This window comes from Mus musculus, chromosome 11 (genome assembly GCF_000001635.26).
Source record: "Mus musculus strain C57BL/6J chromosome 11, GRCm38.p6 C57BL/6J".
In the NCBI taxonomy this organism is placed as follows: domain Eukaryota; kingdom Metazoa; phylum Chordata; class Mammalia; order Rodentia; family Muridae; genus Mus; species Mus musculus.
This window is the reverse complement of record NC_000077.6, coordinates 84,956,520-84,973,738: the sequence shown is the minus strand read 5'-3', so window position 1 is coordinate 84,973,738 and position 17,219 is coordinate 84,956,520. Positions and strand designations below refer to the sequence as shown.

Sequence of the window (17,219 nt, the reverse complement as noted above, 5' to 3'; positions counted from 1 at the left end):
TGGGTCACATCCTCCCAGCTGTAAGCCAAATGAGTCTTTCTTTTAGATATTGTTTCTGTCCAGTATGGCAGTCACAGGGACACAGAAATAAGTAACATACCTAGATATTCTAGAGAGCAAACTTGAGTTCCAAAGTTCCATTATTTGTTTGCCCTGTGTCCTATGCACCTAACTGCCTTCACTGAAGATGAAAACAAGTGGGCTAGCCGGGCGTGGTGGCGCACGCCTTTGATCCCAGCACTTGAGAGGCAGAGGCAGGCAGATTTCTGAGTTCGAGGCCAGCCTGGTCTACAAAGTGAGTTCCAGGACAGCCAGGGCTATCTGTCTCAAAAAACCAAAAAAAAAAAAAAAACCAAAAAAACAAGAAACAAGAGGACTGGAGTGATGGCTCAGTTGGTTAAGAGTGCTGACTGCTCTTCCAGAGGTCCTGAGTTCAATTCCCAGCAACCACGTGGTGGCTCACAACCATCTGTAATGGGATCTCTTCTGGTGTGTGTCTGAAAATAGCTACAGTGTACTCACATAAATAATCTAAAAAATTAAAAAAAAAAGATGATGAAAACAAGCACTCAAGCTTCCATTATTGAACACGGGTTGAGGTGTAAGCGACTTTTAGCTGAGTAGGTGCTAAGCTGTTGTCACTATGCCGTCCCACAGCTTTCATCCAGGCTACTGTACTTTTAGAACTTGCCATGTGTTCTACGTTGTTCTGGGAGTGCTTGGGCATACAGCTGCTGTGGCATTTATTAATGAGGATCCTTTGGACCCATCTCTGGGGAAAGAAAGTGGAACTAGGAACAGGGAGAAGCGGGATTGTCACATAGGGTCAACGGTGACCTTGACTGCCCCATGGGGAGCTCCAGGGCTGGAATGAGCCTCTGGAATCATCTTGAATCGAGCCATGCATCCATCTGAGTCTGGCCACCCCAAAGGCATCTGTGCCCTGTCACAGCAACGGGGGCCACCCTTCCTCAGGGGGGACTGCCCCTCACAGTGCCCACCACAGGCAGTAAGCAAGGGCTAAGACCTGCCACTGAGAGGAAGCTGTTCCAGTAGTTTCTGCTCTAAAGGTTGCTGTCAGAATCAGTTAGGCAACAGATATAAAGTACCTTGGAAAGGGCCTGGCATAAGATAATGGGTGAATGAATAATGATAGCCAGAGGCAGTAAATGAGATGGAGATTACCAGGTGAGAAGAGCTGGAAGGAGAACTTTGAATTTGGACAGGAGGTACTCAGTTCCCCTTTAGTGACTGCATGGCATCCATCCGGCACTCCAGGCTGTGATGTGAACACACAACTAAGTGTCTCTTTGGCTTGTAAATGAACCCTTGGCTTCAAGCTCATCCTCACGATACCCAGGAGGGTGGCTGGGTGCTGCCTGGGAGTTTTATTACACGGGAGGGCAGTTGTGATGGTGGGTGTTGCCAGAAGATAGCTGTGAGTCCTCCAGCAGAGCCAGGCTGGCATCAGGCCAAGGCCAAAGGATGAGAAAGAGATCCTGGCCTCTCCCAGCTACTGGGAAACTGCAGGAGGAAATCCACAGGCAGGTGGGCTGCTCCAATGCTCTGTGCCACATAGCCGGCTGCCCTCCTCACAGGTAGCCTCACACCAGAACTGCTCTGGAGGGGAAACCCTTGGGCTAGGTTGCCCTTGGTCTGCTCCTGAAGTCATGGCCAGCAGAAGAGAGGACAGGAAACAGTGGGAGGAGTCTCAGTTGGTAGGTTCCCCCAACCCCCACACCTCTTACTCTCTTCTCTATATCTCAGCTTCCCTGAGGTAGGTAGAAATGGAGTAAGGCTACCAGACCTAAAATATAAAAGTGACAATAAAAATTATCACAGCCATCCGCTTGTGTAGTAGAACTCCTAGGTAGCACCTAGCCACCCTCCTAGGTCCAGTGATGAACGGCTTGATGCCAGGGGGTTATTTATAAACCAAAGAGAGCTGGGCAGTGGTGCTGAACACCTTTAATCCCAGCACTTGGGAGGCAGAGGCAGGTGGATTTCTGAGTTTGAGGCTAGCCTGGTCTACAGAGTGAGTTCCAGGACAGCCAGGGCTATATAGAGAAACTCTGTCTCAAAAAAAAACAAAACAAAACAACAAAAACCAAAAAAAAAAAAAAAAAAAACACAAAAAACAAAGAGACCCATCTGCGTGCTCACATCACAGCCTGGAGTGTACTGTCCAGGCACCGTGAGGGGGCATCTGGAGAGAGTTAAGAGGACTTACCGCTCTTCCAGAGAACCCGAACAAGGTTCCAACGCCCATGGCATGCAGCTCACAACCTCCCTGTATCTCCAGTCCAGGATATCCAATACTCTCTCCTGGCCTCCAAGGTCATCCATATACAGATGGTTTACGTGCACACAGTTAAACATACATACACATAAGTAAAAATAAATCTTAAAAAAAAAAATCGAATAACCAGGCCCTTAGTTAAAGTTAAATTTCAGATAAACAAGAAACAATGTTTTGGTGTAAGTATTTCCTAAGTGCTATTAAGGATACACCAAAACAGTTCTTAGTTGTTTCTCTGAAATTCAAAGGCAGCCAGGCTTCCTTTGTTTACGTAGATGGGCCCAGGCCGTGGCCTGCAAGTCTGAGTGGCAGACTGTGGAAGGGACATCCCCAAGATAGAGAGGAGGCTATGAAAAGGGCACCTTTGTTGCCCCTGTGGCTCCCCGGGAAGGCAGAAATGAAGCAGCCACAGTCTGGATAATCCCCTCATGGAGAAAGCTGGTGGGGCCCCAGGGAGGCTCAGCCAGACTCCATTCCTGACCCCACCAGCAAAGGCAGGGACTCCTTTTTCTTGTCCCTGGCATACGGGGCGAAGTCTGTGCAAACACTGGGCTGACACACTTACCTCAGTAGGCACTGGGAGTCCCTGTCTTGAGTGGACAGTGGCTTCACAAGGACCCTTGATGTTTGCCCACCGTGAATGGGAGACGAATGGGAGAGAGAGCCAGCCAGTTCCCACCTGCTGCTTCCTGTCCCCCACATCCCCCACCCCAGAAGCCCAGGCTGTGGGTCCTGCCTACCCTTTAACACCTTTTCTAAAAAGAACGGTAGTAACTGCCAATACTGAACATTCTCTCTTGCTCGGGCATGATGTTGTGTCTTCAAAGCACCCTCTGAGATGAATGCTGTCAGAATCTCCACTCGAGACAGAAGTAAGAAGATCTTTGAGTTCAAGGCCAGCCTGGTCTACAGAGTGAGCTCCAGAACAGCCAGGGCTACATAGAGAGACCCTGTCTCAAAATTAAAAACAAACAAACAAACAAACAAAAACTGGAAACAAGCATGAGCAAGCTTTAATCATAGCAGAGACAGGAGGAGCCTGGTCTACAGAGTGGCTCATACATTTAGTGAGACCCTGCCAATAAATTTTTTTAAACTATGAGCTTGGGGATTTAGTTTAGTGGTTCAACGTTCTGAGGAAAATAAAAAGACAAAAACAAAAAGTGTAGACATTTACATATTTATGTGTGCGTGTGTGTGCTTATATGTGGAGGTGGTATACATATTGGGGAACACACAGGCACATGTTATGAATGTGTATGTGGAAGCCAGAGATATCAATTGGTCACCCAGCTTGCTGTTTTCTTTTAAGTGAATAGGTGTGTGTGTGTGTGTGTGTGTGTGTGTGTGTGTGTGTGTGTGTAGACCAGAGAGGTCAATGTAAGATATCTTTCTCAATCACCCTCTACCCTGCTTTTTTTGAGACAGGATTTCACAACTGAACATGGTGGCATACACCGTTAATCGCAGCACTCCAGAGGCAGAGGCAGGCTGATCTCTGAATTCTAGGCCAGCCTGGTCTACAAAATGAGTTCCAGGACAGTCAGGGCTGTTACACAGAGAGAAAAGAAAAGAGGGGTTCACATTGAACCTGTAGCTCACTCTCTGGGCTGGGCAGCCAGCAATCTCCAGGGATCTCCTTGCCTTTGCCTCCCCAGTGCTGGGATCATAGCCAGACACCACTGTGCTCGGGATTAAACTCTGCAAGCCGAGTAAGCCATCTCAGCAGCCCCCACCTTCTTTAGGGGGCCTCTCCTTTAGGAGAGACTGGCCGTCAGCCTCCCTAGTCCTGGAATTACAAGTGAGGGCAGTCACAGCCTGGCTTTCTGACTCGGGTCCTCGTGATTGCACAGCGCATTTTCCTGACTTACCTCCACAGCTTTCTTCATCCCCATTTAATAGACAAGGAAACTGAGGTTCTGATGACTTAAATTAATAAAGTACCTGGCTAGTTTTCAGTAGGAAAGGATTCCGCTCCAGCTCTGTGTGTCTCTGGGAGCCCAGGCTCCAGGGTGTTGGCAACCTACTCCCAGCCTGTTCCTATACCTAGCATCTGTCTTCACTGTATTTGGCCTGTGGTTAGGAATCTTGCAGGAATGGCCTGAGCTAGGCTCCTTCTGCCTGGATCCCCATCTCTAGCCTGAAGGATGTAGTAGCGGTTGTTGAACGATTAAATCTTGTTGAAAATAGACTGTTCCAATATCCACTCAATAACCCTTCCTGTGTGCTGTGCCTCTAAACAACCTGCAAAGCCAGCAGCAGAGGAAGGAACCAGCTTGTGACTTATCTGTCCTTCAGCTTCTCCTTCAGAGGAAGCCCTTCCCAGAGCCTGCCTAGAGCCCACCCCAGAACATCACAGGAGGCCAAGTCTTTGTCCCTACTTAGATAAACAAACAAAGCGACTGAGACATGTGTACCGCACAAGGTCCAGGAGCCACGCCCCACCCACAGGCAGGCTTGGCCTTCCTCCCTGGGCAGCACTAGCCCAGGGCCTATGAGGTCAGTTAGGCAGAAGCTCATTCCCACGTCTGGGAATGGATAACTCAAGACTCTGGAGAAGCCTGGCACCCTGCCATTTGGGCCAGGAGCTTTTTTTGTCTCTTCCCACCCAGTACACATAGAAGCTTGGTACCTATGGGTTACCTCCCACGGGAGCAGCGTTCAGTGATGTGTGTGTGTGTAGACCATACGGTTATCCCCTGAAGCCTTGTGACTTAGCAGCCTCACATGAGACCCCCATGACTCTGGGTCTGGCAGATCTTCCATTCCTACCCTCTCTTCCCCCCCCCCCCCCATCCAGTCAAATGAGAGCCACAGGAAGAAGACCAGCAAGTGTGCAAAATGAGAGCCACAATGGGGGAAGTTTATTCTCTTAAGAATCATCTAAACATGCGGGAGAGTATTTTTAGCCCATGACTCCTACCGGGATGCCAAACCTAAACACAGGGAAGGAGAGGTGGCCCCTTGGGGATAGAAGCAGCCACTGGAAATAGGGTGGGAAAAGGTACAGCAGACCCCACCCTGTCCCTCAGAGTGGCCTATCTGCCTGGATGGTTTTGATGAAGAGAGTTGGCTATGGACGTTGCAGAGTGACCCTGGGCTGTGGCCCGAGGGTCTGACAGGTTTCTTGCCTCTGCTGTATTGCAGCTTCTTTATCCATGCAATGGAAGAAGACCTCACTCGCAAAATGGTAGAGCAGCCCATAGTCAGCACATAGTAGGCTTTCAATAAATGTGCTTTATAGTCTGTGCTGAGAACCTTCCAGAAATGGGCCAATGGACCTCAGAGAAGTCTTTGTGCTTTCCCCAGGCTTGGCATCTGCAGGGAAGCACACATGTGCAAGTGTGTGTGTGTGTGTGTGTGTGTGTGTGCATCCAATGCAACCAGCTAAGGAGATGAATAAAAGAGAAAGTCAGGATGGGGAGGGGGGCAGACAGACTAGACCTCCCTTGTAAATAAAGAACAATTAATTGGTAGCCTATTACCCATGGAGAGAACTGCCTTATGAGGCAGGCAGGCTGGGTATAAAGGGCACTTAGGCCACCTTCTCCAGGTGGCGGTCAGCACAGATCCAGTGAGTTTACTCTGAAGAGGAAGCTCTTCAGTGACACACACTGACAGGAAGAAATGTCCCTAAACTCTTTGTGTGGGGCCACAGTCAAGAGAGCAAACTCCCCACCTGTGGAGGCCAGCCCCTGAGTAGCTTTGCTAGGAGTGCCTCCAGGACACACAGAGCTGGTCTGAGGCGTGCACAAGCACTACCTGACTCTGGCTTCCACTTGGTTCATTATGGGAAACAACCCTGTGCCTTCCACCTGGGGTGGAAAAGCCAGACCTCCTCTGGCCCACTTGCAGAGAGCTGGAACTTCCTGGTCAGCTGCTACGTTATTCTCTGAAGACCACATGAAGGACAAGGTTACAGGGGAGGGAAATGGGGGTGGGGAGTATGAGGGAGAGAAAGGTGGGAAGAGGGGGGAAGTTGTCCAGTGCAGGAACGGCTGTGCTGACCTCAGAGCTCAGACTCTGGAGAGGAGGCAGCTGAGAACCCCTGCAGGCCTAGTGGGAACTAAAGGAGAAGGAATGAGCTTGGACCACACACTGCACGCCCCACCCCCCACCCCGCTGTTGCCATGGCTACACAATACCAACACCGCCATCCCAGCTGCATGGTCATTGGTGAAGCTAGAAGGTACTTATTATTGGTCACAAATAGAAAAGGGTAGTTAGAGGAGCGGGGAATGGCCATCTTACCCTAGGCTGATTGGGGGAGCTGGGGTAATCACCCCCTCCAACTAGTCACCCCCACAGCAGGATCTTCTAGGCCTCAAGTGTCCCAGTGATTTGTATCTTCCTCTAGGGGACACGTACCTCAGCTCTAGCTAGAAAAGCCTGGCTCCAGCTCTCCTGTTTGCTCAAGGCCTGTGACCTTATGGGCACTTCTTTTGTTGTGGCTCAGAACTCCAACACTGCTATGGATGGTGAATACCATCTTTCCTTCTGTCTACACACACACACACACACACACACAGTCTCCCTGCTGTTCCTCCACTAGAGAGACATAGTGGGAGGAGGAAGCCTGATTCTCTTCCTGTCACAACTCCTGCTGACCTATGAGCAGATCCTGCCTGAGACATGAGCCTAGAAACCTGGGAACTGGTTCTGCCCTGCCCTCATCTCTGCAACCTTTTGGAAGAGCGACATGCTGGCCCTGTGCGTGAGATCACTAAGGGATCCGGCATCTACAATGTTCACAAACGGTCCACTCCCACCCCTCTGTTCTTCCCTCCCTCCTCCTCTCCATCCTCCCTGATGCTTCCTGACAGGAGTCCTCCCTCCCTCCCTGCCTGAGCACTCATGGCCTCCTTCCCTTGCAGATCCTGGCCCTGACAGTGTGAGACTTTTGTCAAAGCACTGGGCTGAGAACCTCAGGCCGAGGCATCTCTCTAGTTTGTTTGCTCCTGTAATCTGCCCAGTTTTAGGGCAAGCTCAAGAGGTACTTGAGCAAATGGGTGAGTCCATTCCTCACTACACAGTGCAGTGCTCCATCTGAGGGGTGGGCACCCAGGACCTCAAGTCAGCTCCACTCTGGCTATAATATGTAGCTTTCAGCCAGCCTCTATTCTTGGGTCTCATTCCACCCCCACCCCCTATCCACCCACCCCGTAAAACAAAGAGCCTGGAAGAGAAGCCCTCCGGCTTTCTTTGTGTTGGCGCTCCAAGGTACCTTCAACATCTTTCTGAGGTTGGGTGCGTGTTGATAGTATTCACATACATGGGTAGGGTGATTCATGCCTGGTTGGTAGAAATCTCCAGGCTTTAATGTCCCCACCCTGTCATGGAACAGGGCAATTGCAGAGAATTACCAAAAAACAAACAACTAAAAACTTGCCAAGGGTTTTTCTAAAAACATATCCATATTTTATTTCATTTAATTGGGGGGCTGGGGAGGAGGTCAGAGATCCACATGTCCCTGTCACCCTCCCTCCACCCCCAAGGCTGGGATTAAAGGTGTGCACACCACAGCCAGTTCCTCATATTTTAATAGTCCCCAAAGTTCAACCTGGAAAGATTAAGAAAGATAAGCCATGTCCTCTAAAGGCTGAGGTCAGAGGTCAGATATCCAGAAGTGGGCCATTACTGGAGGAAGTTGGCTACCAGGCAGGTGAGTGTGGGGACCAACAGAGTGGGCAGGGGCAAAGACAGCAGCTGTCCTGGGGCATGGGACTTGAACACCTGGCGTTTTCCCAGCGGCTGCAGGGGCCTCACATTGTCCTTCATGTTCAACTTCTGATCTTCGTCATAGTACAGATTTTTTGAGAATTCCAGGAACTGTGAAAGAGACTGGGCTCAGCAGGTGGAGCTATGAATGCTCTTTGCCAGGTGACCTCAGACCAGACAGCTCATATCGGCAAGGAAGAGAGGAGCTCAGAATGATTACCAAGAGTGTCAAGTGTGGCATTTGTGGGAAGCTGAGCGCCACTGTCTCTCCCTGTCCTCCACAGGTACTTTTTCAAGCCTATTACCATCATTCTTGGAGGTTGGCATCCTTTAGTATCAGCTGAAGGAGCTCACCAGGTGCCTGGATCCTGGCCCCAGGATATCTGATTCGATAGAGTGAGCCCATGAATGGTCATTCCTAAAGCATTCTCACTGGTGATGATGGTGACACCACACTGAGACTCGCTGCTATAAGCCCAAGGGAGTTTGGTCCTCTGGGTTTCCTGCTGTCTTCCCAGAGGCTATTGTAAACTCAAGTGTTGTTTGCTGAGCAACTTCCCAACAGCACTAAGGAAGTCCAACCTCAGGTCCCCACATGAACCAGCCAGCTCTCTCCCACTTTTCTGGAAGCCCATTCCAAGCATCCTCCAGGATGTCTCACTGGGCCCTCTATTCAGGAAAGTGGTACTCAGAGCTTTCTTTCTTGTCTGTGTCCACCAGTAGAAACCAAAAGTCTAACTCAATGAATCTTATCTTCCCACCCCAGGGACCTGTGGAGCAAATAGATAGGGCTTTAAGGAACTAGACTCCCTATGGGAGAGTGCACCTTGCCCAAGCCTGGGTACCTGGTTTTTGTGGATCTTGATGGGTTGTTTGTACACAGTCCAGATGACAGTCTCATCACAGTTTGGTGTGGTTAGTGAGCCATTGTAACGGAAGTAGGTATACATTTTGGTGCTCGGGGGAAGCATGTCCTGCAAACTGCTCTCCCTCACTGTAGAGGTTGAATCTGGGGTGAGAGACAAAACCTTATATATGGCTCTCTTTAAAGCAGCTGTCCTAGAGCCTCTAGCCCTCTCATCATGGAAAAAAAGCCATCCCCTCCCCCAACCTGACTCACGGGGTTTGGAGATACTGGGCAGTGCTTCCACCAGGGGCTGGAAGCCCTTGTTCACCTTGTCTCCTACCTGGAACAGGAGAGAAAGAAACATGATATGGGTTCTTTGGGAGCTGCTGTGGCCAAGCAGCTCCTTCTGGAGGATGGGTGACCCCCAGGATGGGGGGGGGGGCTACCTCAATCATAAATGCCAGCACTGCAAACTTGTCCTTCGAGTCCTCCTTGCTAGATGTCAACTTCTTGTGCACGATGTGCATCTAGAAGGCACATGCAGATGGAGGACTTAGGCAAGCTGGACCACCTATCCTCCCCAAGGTGGGTACACACCTGGAATCCAGCCCAGGACCCAGCTCCATGGCTTCTTACCTCCATGGCAAAGTGTCTCCCATCAATACTGTGCTCTGAACCGTTGTCATTCCCATTTGACCAGTGCAGGTGCAACTGTACAGCCTCGTACCGGGCGGGCAGGTCTCCTCCGATAATGCACGCACCTCCCCCCAGCGTCATCTCCACTGGGAGATACCAGAGTGGGCAGAGTCCTTACTCCGGCCTACCATTAGCCCTCTCAGTTCCCACCCTAGGTTTTTCCTCTCACCTTTGCTGTTTGAGGCCTGGGCACTGAGGGATGGGAGGTGAGTGGTAGCCAGCCGGCACTCTGCCTACCTGCTCATTGCTTCCCCCCCCCCACCACCACCTCTCATATACCTATCCCAAAATGTAGCCCTGTCCTGGGCCTGATGGGTTCTGACTCCCACCCGTGGTATCCTGGTATCCCCACAATAATGTCTAAACTCCTTAGCCCTGGTGACCTGCTCTGGACCTTGGTCAGCTCCTCCTAGTTTCCCTCTATGGCCTCCATCCACACTCAGCTGCTCCTACTCACGGTTCAACAAACACCTAAGCAGTTTCACACCTCTTAGTTTTCAAAGAGGTTTTTCCCTCCTTCCGGGAAGGTTCCTTCCCTTTGCCCCTACTGTTCTGATGAAATGACTGAAAACCCAACTAGCTACAGTATCCTCTCCTCTACAAGTTTCTCTGGTGGCTTCTCCCATCTCCAGGCTTGAGGGACTCATCATCCCTGAACAATTAGCCCAACCCACAAGGGACCCACCTGTGTGTTGATTGTTCTTAATTGGCCACTGTTGCTTTTGGTCATAGCCGACGAGGATGAAGGGTGTCAGTCTGGGGTTCACCTTTGTCCTAGCAGTGACAATGTTGATGGGGGACTGCTGATTCTCCTTACAGGCTCCAGGCCACTTCTCAGGCCCTGACGGGGGGTGGGGGTGGGGTGGGGGGGGTGGAGAGAGAAGTCTGAGAGTCCAGAGCACATTGACCCATTGTTGTGGATTAAGACCCTAGAATGCTGGTGAGGTCTCACTTCGGGGAATGAATCTCAGAATCCTGCCCTGGCCTTCCTCTTCTTCCTCCCACATGATGACATGATATAGGCAGGCTAGTGGGTCTCTGATGTGGCTGAGGGTTGAGGGGTTGTGGAGAGAGAGGTGGAGGGAGAAAAAGGCTTGCCATTGATGGCTAAGAGCTCTGGGATTGGAATAACTTCATGATGCTGAGCTCTGGCTTTCTCAGGGGGAATCTGGGCATGAATAAAGGAGCTTCCAGGGCGTGCTGGTAAGTTTCCAAGCTGCTGAGTGGGAGATGGCTTCTCAGCTTTGGACATTGTAGAGGAGGTCCTTGTGGAAGAGATGTTATGGAAAGACCCTGGACCTGACAAGGCAATCTCTAAGGAGTGGGGATAGGGTGGGGAGGAAGAGCCAGGCAGGCAACTCCAACATCCAGCTAGGGAGGGGCAAGAGAGCAGAGTCCTTCAACAGAGCAAGCTACAGGGAAATCGGTCAACATTAGAAAAAGTGCCAGGGAAGCCGTGGGGGCGTGGTTCGGTGGTAGAATGCTTCTTGTCTAGCATGTGCAAGGTACTGGATGCCTCAGCACTCAATAAACAAACTACCAAGAACCATCTCCCACTTCCATCTCAAAGGGCTTGACCAGACTCAGCCCTCCATTTTGTTGGGGGAAAAAAAAAAAAAAGCAAAAGAGGTTGCTAATTTAGCTCCCAGTGTCATTCATTGTCCCCTGTTTACTGAGCGCTGGAAATGCGAGCATGTGCCTGTATTGGAAGTTCCTGGTGAAAGACTGGTGGTGCTCACCCAAGCAACTGCTTCTAGGATCCTTGGTTTGAATCTCATAGCACCAGCCTGAGTCTGGAACAAAGAAAGGAAGAATGTGAGCCTTAGGTGAGCCCGTAACTTCTTCATCCAGAGCCTGGGGGAAACTCTGGCGTTAAAGCCCTCTTTGGGGTTGAGACAGCAGGTTTCTGAGTGTGGGATTGAGGTGCCCAGGGAGGTAGACTTAATAGGGATGGCCAGCTGGTGGTGGCACGTGGGAGGCAGAGTCAGGAGTTCAAGGCCAGCATGGTCAACAGAATGGGGTCCAGAATAGCCAGGGAAACCCTGTCTCAAAAAAAAACAAAAAACAAAAAACAAAAATAATAAAACAATCATAGGAATGTCAGCTACGCAGACTGCCCCACCCATCGTGCCCAGCATGCCAATCTTCTGGGATCCCGCGCTGCTCTGACACAGCTCTGTTCATCCTCCCTTCTGTATCCTTCCAGTAACCTAAGAGGAGGTCAGTTGAGAGTGAAGGATTAGGACCGTCCTCCTTTCTGGAACAATGGAGTGGGTTTCCAGTTTTCCAATCAGAATGCCTTGAGGGGAGAGGGAATTCAGAGAAGGGGTGCTGACCCAAGCCATGGGGGATCAGCAAGGCCTCCTCAATGCCCCTCTTGCTTCCTCAAGGCCCACCCTGAATTGTCACACTTCTGAAGACAGAGCCATCAGCACTCCTGAAGAAAGCACCAACACAATCCTGCCACACAGCGGTGCAAGCTACTGATGGGGGGACCCATGCAGGGGCACGGCACGTTCAGGTATCCTGCTCCACTTCTCCTGTAAGACTAAATCTGCTCTAGAAATATGGTCTACAGGAGAGAGAGAGAGACAAAGACACAGAGAGAGAGACAGAGACAGAGAGACAAGAAGAGACAGAGACAGAGAGAGACAGAGACAGAAATAAAACAACATGCCACCAACAGGGTAAATGAAGCACTTCTAAATTAGAATTTTTTTTTTAAAGATGTACTTATTTTATGCATGTGAGTACACTGTTTCTGTCTTCAGACACACTAGGAAAAGGCATTGGATCCCATTACAGATGGTTGTAAGCCACAATGTGGGAGCTGGGAATTGAACTCAGGACCTCTGGAAGAGCAGTCAGTGCTTTTAACCACTGAGGCATCTCTCCAGCCCCGAAATTAGAATTCTTGTTGGAGCCATTTAGGAACCTTGTATTTAAAGGATGATCCCTTATTCTGACTGACCAGTAGAAATCCTATGTTTGAAGATGGTCCCCTACTCTGGTTTTGTCATCTGTAAAATGGAGCTAACATGGCCACCCATGACACTGTGGAGAGGATTAATGAGAGGTGATACGAACTCTTCCCCGGCAGCCTATAGTCATTCAGTCATTCGCTGAGTTCACAGACAACTCCTCCCCTCCTTCCTGGCCTACTGTCAGTGAGCAGATGGCCAAAGCTTATCCAAGGCAGGAGAGGAAAAGGCACAGTGTGACTTGGAGAGGACTCACGGATGAGGTCATCCCTAAGAGAAGGGCTCTACTCCTCTGCTCAGCCGTGCTCCTCATACCGACTCATCTGCCTTTCCCTCTTGGGGGCTTTGTGGGATTTTTTTTTTTCTTCCAGTGCTGGGAATCAAACCCAGGGTTTTGCACAACAGAAAAGTGCTCTACTACTGAGCTCCAGACTCAGTCCTCCCCCCACCCCCACCCCCCAACCCAGTTTTGGGGTAGCATCTCCCAGTGTAGTTCAGGCTGGGATTATAGGTATACACCAATGTGCTGTTAGCTTCTCTTTGAGATCTGCATTCCCAAGACCCATCTCCACTTAGTCTGGGCAGGGCATCCATCCCTGAAATGGGGACAGGATGAGCGGGTGAGTATAAAAACCATGCTCTTGGTAGCCAAGAGGAACAAGGTTCTAGGCTAGAAGGGTGAGCCCTCCAGGATACTGGCCTCCTTCTCTTGGCCTCCAAGGGCCACTTTGGATTTATCACTTTCCTAGCACTGTATCAGAATTCATTCCAGCTTAAAGATGCAGGGTCTTCCCCCATGGTGGTTTAGCCCCTGTGAGTTGCTGCACTGGGGGAGAGATACATGAGTCTGTGCGTCTGCAGAGTCTGCAGACAGCAGTGGCCATCGACCCCCCACCCCCACCCCCACCCCAGGTGGGCAGACTGCCGCAGGAAGCTGGAGTCTGTTCCCTCTCCTTCCCAGCCTGCTCTGCCTCTTCTCTGCCTGTTGCTTAATCTCTGCAGAGCGATTCCTTTGTCTGAGCCCAGGCTCTCCAGAGACAGAGGCACTACCCCAAACTCAGACCGGATGAAGGACTGGCCAGTCACGGCGGGGAGAGGGACTATTACATTTTTGTGTCACTGGGCCCGGAAGGAGAACAGGCTTCCAGTGAAGAGTCATGGGAGAGCAGCCCCTCCTTAACACTTGGGGCCCAAGGGGAAGCTATTCCTGGAAAAGGCCAACTCGGAAGGGCAGAGCCGGCAGGCTTGCCTCAGGAGTAGCCCATCTGGGCATTTCTCAGGAATCTTCTCTTCCCTGGCTCTGGCCCCAGATCCCTGGTTTGTAGTGTGACCTCTGATCCACCGTCTTAATCATAGAGCCTTTTGACCTGCTTGGCTGAACACTCTTGTAACGACACTCTCTGGGAGGTGGTGGCCAGAAAAACAATGCTGAGGATGCAGAGCCAGGGGTCAGGGGTCAGAGGTCAGAGGTAAGATGGCAGGGCACCGGTCAGCTCAGGCTCCCACACTTGCTTCTGAGGGGCAACCTTTGCAGAGAATAACAAGCCCACTGCCCCTGGTCACGCCCGTGATAAGGGAGATCAGAGAGGCTCCCAGCTCTGTGTCCTACCTAGACCACCACCAGGGGTTAGAGACAAAAACGTTGCCCCCCTCCCCCCCACTAAGCCACTGTCCTTTGTCCCTAGTTACAAGCCTCCCCCTCCCCCTTTTAAGGTAAGGATTTATTTTTGGCTCATGGTCCAGGAGCCTTTTACAGAGGACTGAATTTTAATGGACCTTGCTCACTCTGACGGAAGGGGGAAAGACTCCAGTAACCAGTTCAGCAGAACAGGGTATGCCCCGAGCAAAGTCTTCGAACTACCTGGCTAGGAATCTCAGTGCTCCAAAGGGCTGGGATATCCCTTCTCTCTGGGATTTAATGCTGAGGATTTGTTTACCAGCTACCTGTGCACTTTCCAGTTCCGCCAGGACTATGCATGAAGGAAGGTGGTCCTGCCACTAAAATGGGAACTGTTGTGTGAAGAAGTCAGCTGAGATGGAGTCCTACCTACATGGCCCCAGGTCACTGGCCAGGTCTCATGACCTTCTTGTAGAGTGCTTTCTGCCCAGAGCCCAAGGACACTGCCTAAACTCTTATACTCTTTATCCTTAAAACAGCACCCAGGAACACAACTACTAAACCCGGTTTGTAAACGACAGAATACTTTATACGTCTTAACCAACGTGAACAGCTACAAGGCACTGGTTAATTTAAAAACATTTTCCTTTTTACTAAGTCGTTTTAAGTGCCCAACCCCTAGACACACACACACACACACACACACACACACACACTCCGCCCTTTAACATTATATTAGTTGCTCTTTTCCCTCCACTAAGAAGGAGTTGTTGCAAGATGCCTTACATCCTCCAAACTAAGTCCTGCAACGGGGAATACTCTCTCTCCTTCTGGTCTGAGAGACCCCTCACGTCCCCACCGTACGCCCCACTATCCATTCCAGGGCAGAGCACCCAACTCTGGAAGGGAGTTCTGGCCCGTTGGACGGGAAAGCTTCCCTGCGGACTAAGAGATGAAGTCTTCGTGAAGAGCTATGGGGTATTGGAGAAGGTGCCAACCGCTAGAATCGCCTTTAGCTCCTTATCAAATATTAACACGCCTCTACCTCCACCTCCCACCTAGAAGAATAATTAAGAGCTCGGTCTCACCATTAATCTTTAAACGAAAATCACCTTGTCTGGAAAGACCGGCTTGGCCAGGGACTTGGGTCTTAGGATGCCCCCCGCCAGGCTCCCAATCCAGCACTGGGGGAAGGGGAGAAGGGAGCTTGAAGCTCAGAGGGCAGGACCCTAGAGTCAGAAGAAGGGAACACCGGGACCCCAATACATCCAACCTGCTGCGCTTGTTCTGGGTGGGCAACAGTTACCGGTTCAGAGTCTCTGCAGGACAGTCGGCCACTCGCCACCCACGGGCAAACCCAGGAGAACCAAGGTGCGAAAAGGACCGTGGATCCAGGCGGGTCAGAGAAGCATCCTCACCACAGATCACACGAGCGTCCAACACGCGGACACCCCGCGGCCACACACATGCGAGCACACATCCCCCTCTCCCGCAGCCTCCCGCGGACACGTGTAGGCGCCCCCGCTCACACAACCAGGTCCGCTGCAGCCTCACGGTTCCCTGCACGAACAACGCGCAGCCGGAGCGCGCTAGCAAGGGTACCGGGTCCTGGGGGCGCAGAGGGTCACCCGAGGATACCTTCAGTAGAGGGGGCCACGTATGCCAGCGCCAGCAGAGCAAGAAGGAGCTGCATGGTGCTTGAGGGGAAAGACGCTGCCCAGCCTAGGGTCAATCACCAATGAAGCCACCCTAGGCGTCGCGATCATGCTGGTGGAGGCTTTATAGCAGAGCCACGACCTAAGGGAGCCCGGACGGCTAGACGTGGGAGTCGGCTCCTCCTCCTGGCGGAGCCTCTCTTCGCCTTGTCCAGTCTCAGATCGGAAAGAATCATCTCCCCGCCTACCTTGCTACCTTGCTACCTTCGCCCATGGCGAAAAGACCCCTCACCCACTCCGCATCTTCAGGGCTTAGAAGCGGAGTATCCCCACCTTGCCCCCATCCTACTCCTGTTAACTGATTCCGGAAGAAAGATGAGCTATCCTCAGGTACCTGACCCACGGGGTATCTTCCCAGACTCGTAACTTCCATCATGCTGCCACCAACTGTTCAGGGTCTCCTAGTGTGTCCTTGTAATAAACTTGATTTGGGGCAAGATGGAGCCAAATGGTCTCAGGGAGACGGAGAATCGAGACGGTTGAAAGCTTTGCAATGCTGTTTGTTGAAGAGATGCCCGGTGAGAGGCTCTTTGAGGAAGCGGTAGCTGACGCTCCAGTCTCATCTTTTTCCTTCCTGGCTATTCCAAACTTGATTTTGTTTTGCGTTTTCTTTCTCGGGACTGGAGATGATGGTTATGATGACGACGACGAAGATCCTCCTCCTCCTCCTCCCCACCCCCACTCCTTTTCGTTCCCTATTTCTCATACTAGGCAAGCACTCTACCACTGAGTTACATCCAAACTCAATTTTAAAGAAACCAAGACCCGTCTTCCTACCTAGAACTAAGCTCCCTAAAACGTGGTTACTGGTGGGTCTTGTGCTAAGCCAAGAAGATGGGGTGGAGTGGAGAGTCGGGGGGCTGGAAAGGGTATGGAATTAAGGGGATGGGAAAGTGAGGAGGGGGCACGGAGACACAGTAGAAAATTGGTTTACTAGAAAAGCCCACGATGTCATAGGGGAAAGGACTGGTGCTTTTGAGATCTGATGACAGTAGATGACAGTTGGGGAAGAGAAAAAAAACTAAGGATCTGGATATATCCCTAATTCTCCCATCAGACAGGAAGAGTCCTCAGCAAAGAGTAAACGGTCTCCCATATCTGGGAAATGGATCTGGCCTCACTTCCAGGCAAGCACTACTTGTTACTCTCTGTGGAGGTCCCTTACATCTCACAGATGGGGAGTCTGCGCATCCCTGGGGAGTTTCTAGGACAAGTCTGGGGAGATGAACAAGGAATAGCAGTACACCTGGACTCCTCCATCAACAGGAAGCCCTATTTTTCTGGTCCAGCTACTTCCCTATCCGTTGCCAAATTCTCTTCACATCACCCTCTCCCTGCCCCAGCA

At 51.1% G+C, this 17,219-nt stretch overlaps 1 protein-coding gene across 2 annotated transcripts; it reads right to left on the bottom strand.

Moving 5' to 3' along the window:
- Nucleotides 1-7,684: 7,684 nt before the first annotated feature.
- On the bottom strand, nt 7,685-15,985 carry Car4 (carbonic anhydrase 4). Of its 2 annotated transcripts, none has more exons than NM_007607.2 (8): nt 15,798-15,985; nt 11,300-11,353; nt 10,246-10,401; nt 9,501-9,646; nt 9,311-9,391; nt 9,138-9,204; nt 8,863-9,026; nt 7,685-8,128 (listed from the first exon to the last, which is right to left on the bottom strand). In NM_007607.2, the coding sequence occupies exons 1-8, from the start codon at nt 15,850-15,852 to the stop codon at nt 7,934-7,936; spliced, it is 918 nt and encodes a 305-aa protein (NP_031633.1). In that variant the 5' UTR covers nt 15,853-15,985; the 3' UTR covers nt 7,685-7,933. The 2 variants fall into 2 exon arrangements, with proteins under 2 accessions (NP_031633.1, XP_006532158.1); XM_006532095.4 differs by having other exon boundaries at nt 7,695-8,128; nt 15,466-15,967.
- Nucleotides 15,986-17,219: the final 1,234 nt, after the last annotated feature.